The 16,746-nt window shown below is 38.5% G+C and overlaps 2 protein-coding genes across 2 annotated transcripts; one reads left to right on the top strand and one right to left on the bottom strand.

The window, feature by feature from the left end:
* The first annotated feature begins 1,450 nt into the window (after nt 1–1,450).
* LOC128237550 (putative nuclease HARBI1) lies at nt 1,451–2,503 on the top strand. Its single transcript, XM_052953141.1, has one exon. The coding sequence runs from the start codon at nt 1,451–1,453 to the stop codon at nt 2,501–2,503; it is 1,053 nt and encodes a 350-aa protein (XP_052809101.1).
* Nucleotides 2,504–3,344: 841 nt separating this feature from the next.
* Nucleotides 3,345–5,970, bottom strand: LOC128237549 (uncharacterized). Its single transcript, XM_052953140.1, has 3 exons — nt 5,155–5,970; nt 4,564–4,897; nt 3,345–4,115 (listed from the first exon to the last, which is right to left on the bottom strand). Exons 1-3 carry the CDS (start codon nt 5,550–5,552, stop codon nt 3,345–3,347), a joined length of 1,503 nt encoding a protein of 500 aa, XP_052809100.1. The 5' UTR covers nt 5,553–5,970.
* Between the last annotated feature and the right edge of the window lie 10,776 nt (nt 5,971–16,746).

Below are 16,746 nucleotides of genomic sequence, written 5' to 3'. Positions count from 1 at the left end.
ACTTCACACTGAGGATGGAAGGCTATATTTAGGCAATGGAAGCAGCAGAGATACAATCTGAACCACATTTGTTTCCTTTTACAGATTCTTCTTTATTGTTTGTTAACATATATAACATAAGATGACAGATGTTCTCTTTGTTTCATTTTAAAATATTTGCGAATCCGAGGTGCAATTAATTCACAAATGGCGATATAACTTATTTGGAACCCATATTGTCAAGTACGATGAATATAAGCACCATGGATTTTAAAGTGGTTCCATGAGTTTCATAAAACAATTCATGCCCAAGTCAATTTTTTTAAGTTTCGCCAATTCTTATTGTGACCTTATATAATAAACCAAAAATTTGTTACCTGTAGTCTGTTTCCACAAAAACAACTGTTTTTTGTTGTCTTCTTGATAAGACAAAGTCTAGCAGTCAGCAGCAGATGGACAGTTGTGACAATTAATGCAAGTCCAGCGGCCATCTATATTAGCCATATGAAAGAAGAAAACATAAAAGATAAACAAGAGCTGTCAGTTAGACAGCGGTCTTGACTATTGAGTATTCGTTTACTGTCACAGAAATACAAACTTTGATAGTAAACGATGACAAATTAAATCTAAAAGTTACAGAATGTTACATTCATGACCAGATTTTGCCGGGTACGAAATAGTGTGGGTACGAAATGACTGTAACTACTCCAAATTCCCGCTTATGGCCCAGTTACACAGAAGGTCGGTCCCCAATCGGTCATTTTACTCGCTGTTTTGATCGGTTGTCATGCGTGATTTTAGTTCTGGTTTTCTGTGTAACTGGCTATCGGCGATGGACAACTGTTCAATCGATTAAAAAAACATTTCATGTGTTGCTGGTAGGTGGCCAAAAGTTACTCAAACGGGGTTGGATCGGTGATAAGGATGTTTTCATCGATAAAAATGCTAAAATACTATCGGTTTTTATCGTTTGTAAATCGGAGCTAATCGGAGCTAAATCGGGCGTACCGCTGAATAATCGGTGTTTGATAGCTAGTCATCAGTGGTTAAACACTTTCCATCTGATATAGCCGGTGATTCACATGTGGTCATCTTTGTCCGATCGGCGATATCGGTAATTAATAGCTTGCATATCTCTTGATATAGGTTGCTGTCGGTTCTTTTATTAAAACAACATGTTTAAGTGATGAGAACCGATGATTTATTTGCAGTTGAGTACTTGACCGAATAACATCATGGAGAATGGCAGAGCCATCCAGCAATTCGGTGTCATATTGCAGCAGCAGGCAATTCTCAATGTCAACTCGTTCAGCAGCCCATAGCTGTTCATAGACGCCGCCGAAGAAGACAAAGGAGATGGTGGACCAGGCCCTGGTTAACCCAGGAGAGAAGGCTTCAGTTTGGACAGTATAGCACCATTATTGCAGAGTTGCGGGAAGGGGACACCAACTCCTTCAAGAACTATATGAGGATGACACCGGAAATGTTCGACGAGCTTCTGCAACGCCTCGCGCCCAGACTTCAGAAGTCGGACACCCACTGGAGAAAAGCCCTAGATCCCGGATTGAAACTGGCGGTAACACTACGGCACCTAGCAGCAGGGGATTCCTACCCTTCCCTCTCTTATGATTTTAGGGTGGCTAGTTCAACAATTTCCCTCTTTATCCCAGAAGTCTGCGAGGCCATAGTACAATCATTTAGCGAAGATGTCATCCCTATCCCCAATACACCTGAAGAATGGAGGCCAATAGCTGAAGAGTTTGAAAGGAGGTGGAATGTCCCTCATGCATGTGGAGCTCTTGATGGCAAACACATTGCTCTGAGGAAGCCCCGCAGATCCGGCTCTGAATACTACAACTATAAAGGATTTTTCTCAATTGTGCTCATGGCTCTTGTTGATGCCAACTACAGGTTTCTGTGGATAGACGTCGGAGGTCATGGGCACATGTCAGATGCCCAGATATATAACAATTCAGAGCTCTGTGAGATGCTAGAAGATGGAACCATTGGCTTACCACCTCCAGAACCTCTTCCAAATGATGACCGTGATATGCCTTACTTCATTCTTGGTGACGATGCTTTTGGGTTAAGGACCTATTTGATGAAGCCCTTTGGAAGACGCGGCCTGGAAAGGGAGAAGCTCATAACCAATTACCGGCTATCTAGAGGAAGAAGAGTGGTCGAAAATGCATTTGGCATCCTGGCGGCCAGATTCAGAGTGCTTCTCACAACTATGCAGCAAACACCGGAAATTGCTGCAACCATAGTTGAATCGTGTGTGTGCTTGCACAATCTAATGAGGATTAGGTATCCCGGCCTACAACAAGCTCAACTGGACCAAGAGGATGACCAGCATAACCTTGTTCCTGGAGCCTGGAGAACGAATGAGATGCTGACTGCAATCCAGCAAGTAAGGGGCCATAATCGTGACGCAACCGACGCCAAACAGCAGAGGGAGTACTTATCCAAGTACTTTAATAGTGCAGCCGGGTCTGTGCCTTGGCAAGACAGAATGGTAAACTAGCCACAAGATAGTTTATAGTGAGATGACAGGACAGAAACAATATTCATACCTGAAATGACATTTGATTGTAGAGATCTTTTATCATATTGTACTGTTTTGTTTGTAAGTTAACAGCTGAAACTGTTTTGTTTGCAAGTTAACAGCTGAAACTGTTTTGTGCTACTTGATTTTAATAATAAAAACACAATTTGCCATTTACGTTGTTCATAGATTGTTATATCATTTAACCTGAGCTACACTTATTTAATTAAGGAATGAAGATAAAAACTTAACGTTTTCATAGAGGTATGGAAAAAAAACTGATCACATACTATGAAACCGCAAAGCGGCTTCTTAGAATATGTGATTAGGGTGTTTTTCATACCTCGATGAAAACTAAAAAAAATCCCTCCATTTTTTATAATTTAGCATTAATTATAGTGAATAATAAAACAATATGGTATGTTACAACGTTATTTGCAAGTCACGTTTTTCCAGCAGAACAACGTTGACGTCATCGCGCGTGCATTAATTTTGTTATGAGGTTTCAAAAAAACATTCTCGATCAACACAGACAACCAATAGTGGTGAATACAAATACCTAAATTTTACAATTGTGTTATTAATTTGTGATTAATTGGGGAACTATTATAAAAACCAGGGGCCAAATAAACAGATAAAAATATACTCTCTGTACCTCAGTTTAATTGAAACAAATATATTGTTACGTGAAAAGCAAATTAAACAGTTTTCCATAAATGCAGTTACACCACCAATTACACAAACAGTCGTTCAAACATAAAAAGTACAACAAACAAAACTGCACTTCTTGTGGACTTCCTGTCCTCATGTTGTCATTCGTCTAAAGGTCTTCCGAGCCCTCCTCAGGCTGTGAGGAGACAGGGATACCAGCTGCCACCATGCTAGCTGTGAAAATGTCCTCAGGCAAGGTTTGTCGGGGAGCTGACTGTTCCTGTGACTGTGATTGTCCCTGGAGGTAACCTGGGTGTGTTTGGCGAATATAATCGCACCCCATAGAACCCCACACGCTGGCTTGAGGTGGGTTGCTGGTCCACTGTGAGGGATCAGGCTGCCACTGTGGTTGCTGGTATGACATGGGTCTGCCTGTAACTGGAGCTTGAGGTTGGGGCGGAGCTTGAGTGTCACTGCGTGCATGGGCATTTCGCTGGACATCTTGCAGAACAGTCCAAATGCGGTTTGATGCCTCCATATACAGGTCCTCAGGCAGCTGTCTAAGAATGTTCGCACTCATGTCGGCAAAGTTTTGCCTCTGACGCTCCTGGGCGGTACTCTCTGGTCGGAGGTACCTTGCCAAATTGTCTCCTACCACCATTAGCTGCTGACTACAACGGACAAGAGCCTGGATACCCTCATCAGGCGCTGTATCGACTACCTTGGCTCTCTTGGGGTCACGCACAAGTGGAGGTCGCGTGCATGTGGCAGGGTCTGAAGACGCAGAGATAGGAGGAGTACTATTTGGTCGCTCTAACGAAGCATCAGCTGCAGAGACGTCCTCTTCGGCTTCTTGTGTGGGGACAACTCGGTTAGTCTGGCCCTCGTCATCAAGGTCAGGAAGTTGGACGTGAAGTCTGGCTGCTCTTTTCTGCTTAATCTGTAAAACATTAAAGACAATACTTTTTAGTGTTATGTACATTTAAAAACAGGGGACCGGTGTGGCGCCCAGTGGTATGGTATCCGACTCTCAATCCCTTGGTCTCTCACCCATGTGGGTTTGAGCCTCGCAAGGGGTGAACATCTTTATGTGAGAAAGCCTTCCGGCTGACTTGCGGTAGGTCAGTGTTTTCACCAAGTTGTTTGTCTGTGCAACTCAGACGAGATTCTGGAGTCTTCCTCCACTTGTTATTAGCCGAGCGTCGCGCAATGACTGAAATACTGTCGAAGTTACGTAAAACCCAACACAAACAAAACAAAAGAGCAAACGTTTAAAAACAATGTTGGAAACTGAAAACAAATGTGAAATAAAACAAAATGTACACGTTAAAATAATGTTTATATTTTATATTTAATAACTTTTACTGAAAACAAATTGTTTCACTTACGCTGCAAACAGTTCGGGATTTCACTGCACCTATGTGCGGAAGCAGAAACTGGAAACGTTCCCACAGTCTCCTGGCCTTGTCAGTGACTCCTTCTACTTCAAAACCACTCCCAGATGGAGTGACCTTCTTGTTCTTGATTTCACTCAGCTTGGACCTTGTGGACTGATACCACTGTTTGATATCCTTGGCATCACGGCCTATAAGTTCGCTCAGCTCCTCCCACTTCCTCTCCCTGGATTGTGTATCCCTCCATTGGTCTCTGTGTTTGTCGTACAGGAAGTCATTGGCTAACAAGAACTCACGAATCTTGTCCTGATCTTCCTCGGAGATGATACTGAAAGTACACAACAAACAAAGCATTTGAAAATAGTTACATAGGATGAGAACACATGCATTTTCCGTCATATCTCAACACGGGCTCGACATAATTTTTTAAATGGAATGATTAAGCAAATCACGAGCTTAACATGAATGAAAAAATGGTAGGAGTTGACATATTTTTTTAAAATTTATTTAAAATTCATTACAATGAATCAGTTTTATATTTTTAAATTAATTAGATATTGCTGAAGTGCATGTAATGCTACTAACACTATGCGATTTCTGGGCTTCTTGGTCTTTGACTTGGGTTTGGTGTTCTGAGTGACGTCTTCCTGTGTCTCTCCACCATCCGTACTGTCATGAACATCAGAGGCATCGTCATGAACAGAATCACAGGATTCTTTGCCGACTACTGTAGAATCATTCCCACTCATCATAGGAGAGACGTTACGAGGTTCAAGGACATCCACTGAGCAGTTCTCTGGGGAATGCTGCTGCTTGGATCCGCCACTACCGCTTCCGTCTTTAGCACCAACTGTACCACTGGCACCGTGGCAACAAGCACTTCCCCTGACGATGGATCTTTTTGTGATCTGTGGGACCTCATCAGAGGCAGTCATGGGGGTCTTGCATTTGTCGGATTTCTTAAATTTCTTTTTTGCAGGCATTGTCAGAGAAGTTAAGTCCAATGTGGCGCGGATTAAACTACTGCAGAAACTGGAGCAAAACTACTGGCGACGGCCTATATAATACCGAGCAACACCCGACATCACCAATCGAACGCCGTTCTGTCTCCGACTAGCCACCGATTAGTCACTCACAAAATCTGACTGGTCACCGATCAAAAGCGTCTGGCAACCGATCAACAGCCGATGAGTACGTATAAATACCGATTGGCCATTTACAAATTAAACCCACCGATGACACGATGGCGGCAATCGATCGATCACAGATTGAATCCCTATTAACCACCGATCAAAACCGACGAAATCCCGCATTTTGATTTTCATCTTTATTCTATCGGTGGTAAGTATTAGTTGATCGGTTGCCTATCGGTGGCTCATCGGTGATATCGGTTGTAGACAGGTTGTCAATCGGTAATTTGTAAACTAATTTCACCGATCGAGAATTTTAAACATGTTTAAAAATCCCAATCGGTTATTTTTCACCGATATAACTTATCTTTTCCCAATAGCAGTTGATAGGTGGAAAACAGGTGACCAATAGGTGATATCAATGTTAAATACGTTGTCATCGGTTCACTTCTAAAAAAAAACCGATCAATCACCGATGGCTGTGTGTAACTGGGGTGTTAGGGGGTGACACCTTCTACACCCAATCTGGATCAAAGCATAAAATCAATTATAATGTACTCCGATTGACTTAATCATATTATTTACTTGTTAATCTAAAAAAAACGCTGTTAATCATGCACGCATCGTTCTTACCTTTACTATCCGCCATTTTGTCCGTAAAGTTCTTGGTCCTCTCGGTTTGTAGGTAGTGTGGAATTTTGACCAAGGAACAATGTTCTTGGACCTTGTTCGTGTCATAAGGGCAATTGTATCTAGGGTCGGACATAGACCAACGAGAAGAACGAAGCCCCTAAAGACACCTAGCAACATTGTCTGCAATATTGACCAACCCATTAATGTTATAAATATTGATTTTCGCCATTCAACTGGCCAACTTGACATACAAATAACAAAAGAAGTTCCTTTGCATACTCGCAATATACCTTAATATAGCAAGAACTGCCTTAATTCAGATGCTTTCCATCTGTCAACTTCATGAAATATTCTACTCTTCTGAAGAAATCCATGTGGCATAAATGGGAGAAATCCCTAGTACTTGAAGACACCTGGGCAATAAATACAGTGCCCTGTTTACATTTAAGAGGTCCTTTTATCCAGTGTAACAGAAGCCTACTTGTGACACCGAGTAAAACCAAATGCATACTGTCTGACGGAAATTGACTAACCATACTAATAGGAAGCCCAGCAAGTGGTGAAAGGCGTAAATGGTGCTTTTCATTTTGAAGTTCATCAATTTGAACATCAATGCGTAGAGGAGCATCAACTTCAGGAAATGTGACTTTATCTACCCACGTGTCCCTCTTAGAACATTTGTCACAACCAAAGTATCCATAATGTCTTTTATTTTGCTTAAGCCCTAGCAGATGTGTCACAAATGACACAAGAAACTTGAACATACCAATTGTGCTCTGAAACAGGGACCCGGATTCCTGTTTGCATAAGATCCTCTAGTTCATTTCTAAGACACTGAAGATATTCATGTATATTGCCAGGCTTCTTTTGCCTGAGTAATGGCTTACTACAAACGGCTTTGTTTCACATGGCCATACAGTTATGCAATTATTGGCTATAATTGGACATTTGTACTATTGAACAGCGGAAGGCCGTCAATATTGAACTGAATAAGGACAAAGTCAATATCAGAAGCCGCAAGTTGTTATTAGTTTCCTTTAAAACAAAGTAAGCCAATCAAAAATGGTAATATGAACTCTCATCCACGGCCACAACATTGTACTAAGCGTCTGTCCTTAGCCAAGTACTGGGATCCTTCGGTAAATTAAAGGGATTGACTCGAAGGGTTTCCAAAAGGGACTGTATAGCTGAGTGAGGTATGCTATAAAAACAAGACATAAGTTATGAGAAAACTTTGGAAGGTTTCTTTGTTATGCTTTTCTCATGTCCTATATGTTAAAAGAATATTTTCTTATCTGCTAGTGACATATCAAGGCTAGCAGATATGGTTGACAGTCAATGCCTCATTTTTGTATAGGTGATTACAATAGCTACACCTGCTTAAGTGCACATCTCCTTAAGAGCATGCCATCCGGAACAATGGGATTATTTAATACCAGCTCTGTTTTGTGGCAAATGCATTTTTGTTGTCCGAGGCCATTCCGAATAAATGCATTTTTCCACCAAGATGTTAATTGCTTCCACAAGGACATTTGTCACAAGCACTGGCACAAACTTCTTCCCTTTCCCTTGTAGTTTACATTACTTAAAATGTCTGATTTAATATTTCACTGTTTCATAATCGATGTTTTTTCCCATTCGGCTTCTTCCCCATGCTTCGCGTTGAACAGAGTAAGTATCTAACAATAAAGAGTCCTGAGATATGCATACTTTTTAATAGTGTTATGTACTTTCCTTTCTGTCATGTTCAATGAATTGCTTAATTATTTTCAGTTCATTCTCATCTGGTAAATTTGCTGGTCTCCAACGTTTTTCAAACGATTTGTTTACAGAAGTTTGCCTTGCATTGGGATACAATGCTTTAGATTTGTAATCATAAGCATATTCGAAATGCTTGTGTTCTTTCTTTTTTGCATTCAGCCCATGCTTTTCAGAATTGTCATCTCGTTTTGTCAGTACTCTTACTGTTTTACACAGCTCTACTGAATTAACTCGTGACAACATATTTTCTTTGTGAGCCGAATGACTGAGGAACTTCCAGCTGGACTTTTGTAGTCGTCAAATCTAGGCTTCTTTGACGGACTAGGACTCGGAATAGCTTTCCGTTTGAGAGGATTAAACGCTGCATCTTTTTTTCAAACCCGCCAACTGTTTGTTCAGTTTACTTCTTTCTTTCAAATTTTTGTCAAACTGTGTCGCAAACACGCCATCTGATGAATGTGAATAATTGTTTCCCCCGTAACCATTTTTCCTTACATATTTTCACAAAAATAAGAAAACAATCGTGTTTTAGTTTTCAATTATATCCTCATGATATAGTTGTAAGTACTTTAGCGAAGTAAATACATTATTTCTAGAATTAATTCCAAACCATCATGATATTGACTAATATCCCTAAATCAAAATATTTCATTTGCCTTAAATACAATTTATTTTGACTAATATCAAAGGATTAACCACTTTGAATAATGTAATCAACACACATTGCACCGTACTACACAAGCAAGATCATAAATATAGAACATGGTCTCCAAATTTGATGCCAGTCTGGTCAAAGAACCTCAGATTCCTCCATAACTTTCCTCCATTACCGAATTTCAAAGAAGTACAACTTTGTAGAAGCCCTTATTGGCTATTTATACTTTGCGGAACGGAACGAAACGGAACGGAACAAACATTGAGGCACCACACGGGGCACAGCATTTTTTTACTAATATGTAAATATATTAAATAATAATAATGATATATTGAAACTGCCTAGCGAACAGTCGATCAAGGGCTTTTTCGAACTGAACCATCTGAAAACCCACTTCTAAATGGATATTAAAATCTTCGGGACTGCAAACAGTTGTTCCGTTTCGTTCCGCAAAGTATAAATATCCCATAGAATAATGATATTTAGCGGAACGGAACGGAACAAGATTTATTTTTTCTTGTCAATGGAATTTTTCATCCTGATATATTACAGGTACACGAATTTATTACATGCAACCTAGCTGTTTTAAAAAACTATGTTCTTGACTTAGTCAATATAGGAAATCCTATCGCCATAAAATTTATATATTTAAATGTTTTGCACTTGTTGCAGTAATTCAATATTTATTATTCATTTAAACTGACGAATGAAAAAAAAAATGAGTAGACAATCTAAATATTTTTTGGCGATATCAGGACCTCTTTAATATGTATCGAATGGCCGTCATATCCAGTACACTCATTTTGTATTATATAAAATTCTAAAAAATATTAATAATCATCGTAAACAAATTAAATTTGAAAACATGCTTGCCATATATAAATTGATATTAATAATTAATATTAATAAAGTTGAAATATCACTATTACAGTCGGCATTGTGTACAAACCATGTCTTCAACTTTATAAATTGTGATTCCGTTTCGTTCCGCAAAGTATAAATATCCCCTAAGATAATGATATTTAGCGGAACGGAACGGAACAAGATTTGTAGCTGCCAACTTCCCTACATGAATCAGAGGTGGAGGACAAATGATGTCAGACTAAATGTCTTATCAAATCGGCACGGAGAACATTGCCCGCCCAAGGATCGAACTTAGACACCGACGCTCCTACTTATTGATCTAAGCGGGCGGGTTGGTAACTTCTATAATTATCGTAAACAAATTCAATTTAAAAACATATAATTTGAATGTGCATGCAGTAATAAAGCTGAAATACATGTATCACTATTACAGTCAGCATTGTGTACAAACCATGTCTTCAACTCTATAAATTGTGATTCCGTTTCGTTCCGCAAAGTATAAATATCCCCTAGGATAATGATATTTAGCGGAACGGAACGGAACAAGATTTGTAGCTGCCAACTTCCCTACATGAATCAGAGGTGGAGGACAAATGATGTCAGACTAAATGTCTTATCGAATCGGCACGGAGAACATTGCCCGCCCAAGGATCGAACTTAGACACCGACGCTCCTACTTATTGATCTAAGCGGGCGGGTTGGAAACTTCTATAATTATCGTAAACAAATTCAATTTAAAAACATATAATTTGAATGTGCATGCACTAATAAAGCTGAAATACATGTATCACTATTACAGTCAGCATTGTGTACAAACCATGTCTTCAACTCTATAAATTGTGATTCCGTTTCGTTCCGCAAAGTATAAATATCCCCTAGGATAATGATATTTAGCGGAACGGAACGGAACACGATTTGTAGCTGCCAACTTCCCTACATGAATCAGAGGTGGAGGACAAATGATGTCAGACTAAATGTCTTATCAAATCGGCACGGAGAACATTGCCCGCCCAAGGATCGAACTTAGACACCGACGCTCCTACTTATTGATTTAAGCGGGCGGGTTGGAAACTTCTATAATTATCGTAAACAAATTCAATTTAAAAAACATATAATTTGAATGTGCATGCAGTAATAAAGCTGAAATACATGTATCACTATTACAGTCAGCATTGTGTACAAACCATGTCTTCAACTCTATAAATTGTGATTCCGTTTCGTTCCGCAAAGTATAAATATCCCCTAGGATAATGATATTTAGCGGAACGGAACGGAACAAGATTTGTAGCTGCCAACTTCCCTACATGAATCAGAGGTGGAGGACAAATGATGTCAGACTAAATGTCTTATCAAATCGGCACGGAGAACATTGCCCGCCCAAGGATCGAACTTAGACACCGACGCTCCTACTTATTGATCTAAGCGGGCGGGTTGGAAACTTCTATAATTATCGTAAACAAATTCAATTTAAAAACATATAATTTGAATGTGCATGCAGTAATAAAGCTGAAATACATGTATCACTATTACAGTCAGCATTATGTACAATCCTTGTCTTCAACTCTATAAATTGTGAGTCCGTTTCGTTCCGCAAAGTATAAATATCCCCTAGGATAATGATATTTAGCGGAATGGAACGGAACAAGATTTCCCCTAGGATAATGATATTTAGCTTACGGAACCGAACAAGATTTGTGACTGCCAACTTCCCCACAAGAATCAGAGGTGGAGTACAAATGATGTCAGACTAAATGACTTGTCATCTTCATGGAGAACATTGCCCACCCAAGGATCGAACTCGCGACACTGATGCTCCTACCTACTGATCTAAGCGGGCGGGTTAGAAAGTTATATAATTATCGTAAACAAATTAAATTTGAAAACACATTTGCAATATATAATTTGAATATGCATGCACTAATAAAAGTTGAAATATCACTATTACAGTCGGCATTGTGTACAAACCATGGCTTCAACTCTATAAATTGTGATTCCGTTTCGTTCCGCAGAGTATAAATATCCCCTAGGATAATGATATTTAGCGGAACGGAACGGAACAAGATTTGTTATTTATGACTCATTTCCTCCTTTATAATGCTTGTATAAACTTCACTTATATATAATCAGTTATCCTGCTATCATGCGCTGCTAATGAAGACTCTTCACTTTGTTGACGAGTCTTCATTAGCAGGATATGTAGCCTGCGATTTTGTTTATGCATCATGAATGATTATTTATATGTGAAGTTTATACAAGCATTATAAAGGAGGAAATGGATATTGAATAACAAATCTTGTTCCGTTCCGTTCCGCTAAATATCATTATCCTAGGGGATATTTATACTTTGCGGAACGAAACGGAATCACAATTTATAGAGTTGAAGACATGGTTTGTACACAATGCTGACTGTAATAGTGATACATGTATTTCAGCTTTATTACTGCATGCACATTCAAATTATATGTTTTTAAATTGAATTTGTTTACGATAATTATAGAAGTTTCCAACCCGCCCGCTTAGATCAATAAGTAGGAGCGTCGGTGTCTAAGTTCGATCCTTGGGCGGGCAATGTTCTCCGTGCCGATTTGATAAGACATTTAGTCTGACATCATTTGTCCTCCACCTCTGATTCATGTAGGGAAGTTGGCAGCTACAAATCTTGTTCCGTTCCGTTCCGCTAAATATCATTATCTTAGGGGATATTTATACTTTGCGGAACGAAACGGAATCACAATTTATAAAGTTGAAGACATGGTTTGTACACAATGCTGACTGTAATAGTGATATTTCAACTTTATTAATATTAATTATTAATATCAATTTATATATGGCAAGCATGTTTTCAAATTTAATTTGTTTACGATGATTATTAATATTTTTTAGAATTTTATAGAATACAAAATGAGTGTACTGGATATGACGGCCATTCGATACATATTAAAGAGGTCCTGATATCTCCAAAAATATTTAGATTGTCTACTCATTTTTTTTTCATTCGTCAGTTTATATGAATAATAAATATTAAATTACTGCAACAAGTGCAAAACATTTAAATATATAAATTTTATGGCGATAGGATTTCCTATATTGACTAAGTCAAGAACATAGTTTTTTAAAACAGCTAGGTTGCATGTAATAAATTCGTGTACCTGTAATATACCAGGATGAAAAATTCCATTGACAAGAAAAAATAAATCTTGTTCCGTTCCGTTCCGCTAAATATCATTATTCTATGGGATATTTATACTTTGCGGAACGAAACGGAACAACTGTTTGCAGTCCCGAAGATTTTAATATCCATTTAGAAGTGGGTTTTCAGATGGTTCAGTTCGAAAAAGCCCTTGATCGACTGTTCGCTAGGCAGTTTCAATATATCATTATTATTATTTAATATATTTACATATTAGTAAAAAAAATGCTGTGCCCCGTGTGGTGCCTCAATGTTTGTTCCGTTCCGTTTCGTTCCGTTCCGCAAAGTATAAATAGCCCCCTTATTCAGCTATCAAAATTCACCGAAAATTATCAAAAGATAACTTTCAAACAATAATTCAAAACCGTGTTTTTCATTTCATAATAAACAAAATACATGCAACAATAAAAAGAAAAGCTGTACTTACTGGATAATATCTTTGGAACATGTTATTCGATTACAAAACCGGTACCGGTACTGGCCAAAAAATACAAATTGCCAACAAATCGACCAATCAGAATTTTCATAACGATTAAGTGTGAGCGTTAAAAAATGGCTACCTTAAAATTTTTGTACCGGGGCAAAACCTGGCAAAAAAGAAAGAATGAAGCAGATGAAAGCAACAAAGGGTTTAAAAAAGCTAGTTTTCAAACAAAAATTGTCGGACCGGCAAATTGTCTTTCGGACCGACAAAATATCGTCTTTAAACCACGTTCTTAAAGGAATGACCACCATTTAACACCAATGTTTCTGCAGACCAGTCTTCATTATCGCCCAAATGATGCAGCAAATCATGTCCAATTGACAAATCATCACTAATCGGCGCCATGTTTACACGCTTTTTAAATGACTGGTTCCAATCTGTATTCGAACAGGTCTTGTTACAAACTCCTTTAGTTGTGGTACATCTCGTATTCAAAACAAGTGACAGTTTGTGTGCTCCTCCTCATAATGATTGCCATGACAACAGGGCAATTGTCTATTTAGAACGTCTGGATGTTCTTCAGGATAGTAGCTTGAAGGCATGTTACATCACAGCTGAGTACATCAAAGCTGAGTACATACCATGGTGGCATTGACTTCCTGAAGGCTTCAGTTTCCTGAAAGTACATGCACCACAAACATAGTCATTAATATTCATTGCATGATAGAATTAGGAAGTGATTACAACACAATTTATTTTTAACTTAATAAACTTCTAGTTTTATTTTATGTGTGCTGAAATTTCTAAGTAGTTGGACGCTGTGTGTATTCTCTCCATGTGGTTTGCACGATGTGTGTAGTCTGTCTGCCCTCTGCAGTATAAAATCTTTCACATTTTTGGGGTTCTTTTCTAATTTGTCATAAACACATTTCGCCTCTATTGTTTTTTTCTGCTCCAGAATCTAAACCTGCTTTCACCTGTTCGTCACAAATTGTCAAAACCACTGACATATCACATACCAGATTTACTTCAACACAATTCACATGAGCCTCCTGATCTTCCACTTCTATATCACCTCTTTGTGACATTACATTATTCCCATCACGTGTTATGCATGTAGATCCCTTTATGTGGCCTACTCCTTCTTCGGGTCCAGGGTCTGGGCCAAGGTCCCTGTCCCCTTGTCATTTAAAAAACTTCGTAGATTATTCTGTATATTGTCTGTTCTTCAACCACTGTTTATACTTTGGACTATCCTTCTTGAAATGACCTCCTTGGTTGCAAAACCTACAGCTCTTACCGCTGTTATCAATTTATCTCAATTTAAAGTCCGGTTTTGACTCCTGTTCGAAACTTGTACGACCTGATGTAAACTGCTGCACCTGTTTGGTGAGCTCCTATATTTTCATTTCCATAGCAGATTGCTCCCAAATTTACCTGACCATCATCCTCCTTTATGTTTTCTACCATCTATTGATGTGGTCACATATTGAAAATCCTTTACAATAATGAGAGCTTGCTCCATTGTAGTTGGATGCTTCAAAACCGTGTACTTTCTGGCCCCCTTATCACTTAAGCCCTGACAAAAACGTTCACTGCCTCTTTTTGCATGTGTTATTCAGGGTAATCGCTAAAAGCTTCAATAGCCGAGGATAAAATCCTGTTAGCCCAAAGCCCAAAACTTTTGTTTTCACTCTGCAATGCTTGTTCGAATTGAGACCGCAGAGTATCTGGTACCTCATTATTAACGAAACGTTACTTGAGCTTCTTGAACAAGCGCCTGTAGGACAGTTGCTTGGTACGGGTAATAATAGTAAAATAATCAAGAGCACAACCCTCCAAGCTCCAAGCAAGATAGTCAAAGCTTTGCACTTCTGTCCATTTATAAGCTCTACGAATGCTCTTGAATCGCTGCTCATATGATGCCCAGTTAGTCAAACACAATGCAAGCCATCGCGAAAACACATGACCTGATTCATCACTTCCTTCCAAACATAAGTTTGTTAAAGTTCTGTCACCACTTATGTTATTTTAGGTAAACGCTATTAACTTATATACATAAATCACATGCACATTATTATTATATACACTTTATATGCTCAACTCTAGGCTAAAAGCTTATTAGTCTTCAATATGGTGGTCTTGAAACATGGTCTCTTTCCGGCTCAGTGCGATTATCTTTGTCGCTGTCGGTTGAGGTTACATACCACTATTTGTCAAGACAGTCGTCACAACAAAACGAACATTAAAATATACATAATAACAGAAATGTAGAATATGAATTTATCAGCATAAGAAAATGATTTATCAAATAGTAATAGATTGATTAATATAAAAACTCTGTGGGTAACCCAAAATAGCCTAAATTCTAAAGAATATCAACATTTTTCTGTCAATATTCTTTTCCATTGCGAAAATGGCCCAATTCTATATAAGGAAGACAAACGTAGAATGCTAAATAACACATGACACATATGTTGATCTTGACTTTAGGGTGGAAGTAATGTCTTGTTTTCGTTACCTACAACACCGTTGTTTTAGAAGCCGGGAACCACAAAAAATCGGGAGTTAACTCTCAATGGAAAGTGATTGTTTCCCTTGCTATTTTGCGTGAAATAATTTTGAGGCAACAAATAGGTAACTTTTAGTGTGTCTTGCCTGTTATTGCCATCATATACAGGGAAAATCCTGTGTTAAACCTCTTGAGGGGGGTTACCCCAGTTTGTAATGAGTTGAACCGAGATTTATTTTCCGTGCGTTTTCGAGTTGAATTTAGTAAAACGAGGACAATATTCAGACAGTTTGATTTGGAAAAAGTGGTTTTTGTACCATTTCATTTTGTTTTATATGTCCACTGACATTGCTCTGACTATGTTATTATTCTTGAATATTGAAACTATAATAATTCTGATACGTACAACTACTGAATAACTTTGGTATCTTAAATATTGCGACACAATGAAATAAGCTAAAATGTTAGCTATGAAGAATATATTTTAATTGAGGCCTATTTTAAAACATGCGTTTGGGTGAACCGTAAGTAAAGGCAACACTTCCATTCGGTATTAATTTGTTATACATGCTAGACATTAGTAAAACGAAGACCATATCATTTTTGCTGTTTCCATAGTTGTCTATACATGTCCTTGGTGTCAATGTCACATATTTCTGATGTATTACTTGCGGATTTGTGTGTCAGAACAGTAGCTGGTGTGAGGATCTCAGGATTTTCAGTTGATACTGGTACCAAAGGGCGAGAATTTACTATGGGACATACTTCAGCCATTAATGTCACTAGCACATCACGAGTCAAGCTGGGCGCTTTTGCTAGCTTAGATTCAATAATCTAATCTGAATTGTCGGTAGTGAATATTTTGTTGTTTAGAAGGCTGTGTAACAGCGGGTTCAGGTGAAGAAAAAGAGATAGAGGGCTGAGTAGCAGCATGTTCAGATCGGTCGTGGTCCTCACTAGTCCGGCTAGGTGTTGAACACAATTGTTTGACAACTTCAGGTTCAGCGA

Source organism: Mya arenaria, chromosome 6 (assembly GCF_026914265.1).
Source record: "Mya arenaria isolate MELC-2E11 chromosome 6, ASM2691426v1".
NCBI classification, from domain to species: Eukaryota; Metazoa; Mollusca; class Bivalvia; order Myida; family Myidae; genus Mya; species Mya arenaria.
This window is presented reverse-complemented; position numbering and strand designations above follow the sequence as displayed.

What these genes read in the sequence shown, in the direction of transcription:
- LOC128237549 (XM_052953140.1), bottom strand. Translation starts at nt 5,552, where the DNA reads ATGCCTGCAAAAAAGAAATTTAAGAAATCCGACAAATGCAAGACCCCC. An exon ending in AAGCCCAGAAATCGCATAGT is followed by an intron (nt 4,898 to 5,154) that starts GTTAGTAGCATT and finishes GTGTACTTTCAG; the next exon opens with TATCATCTCCGAGGAAGATC. An exon ending in AATCCCGAACTGTTTGCAGC is followed by an intron (nt 4,116 to 4,563) that starts GTAAGTGAAACA and finishes AATGTTTTACAG; the next exon opens with ATTAAGCAGAAAAGAGCAGC.
- LOC128237550 (XM_052953141.1), top strand. Translation starts at nt 1,451, where the DNA reads ATGACACCGGAAATGTTCGACGAGCTTCTGCAACGCCTCGCGCCCAGA.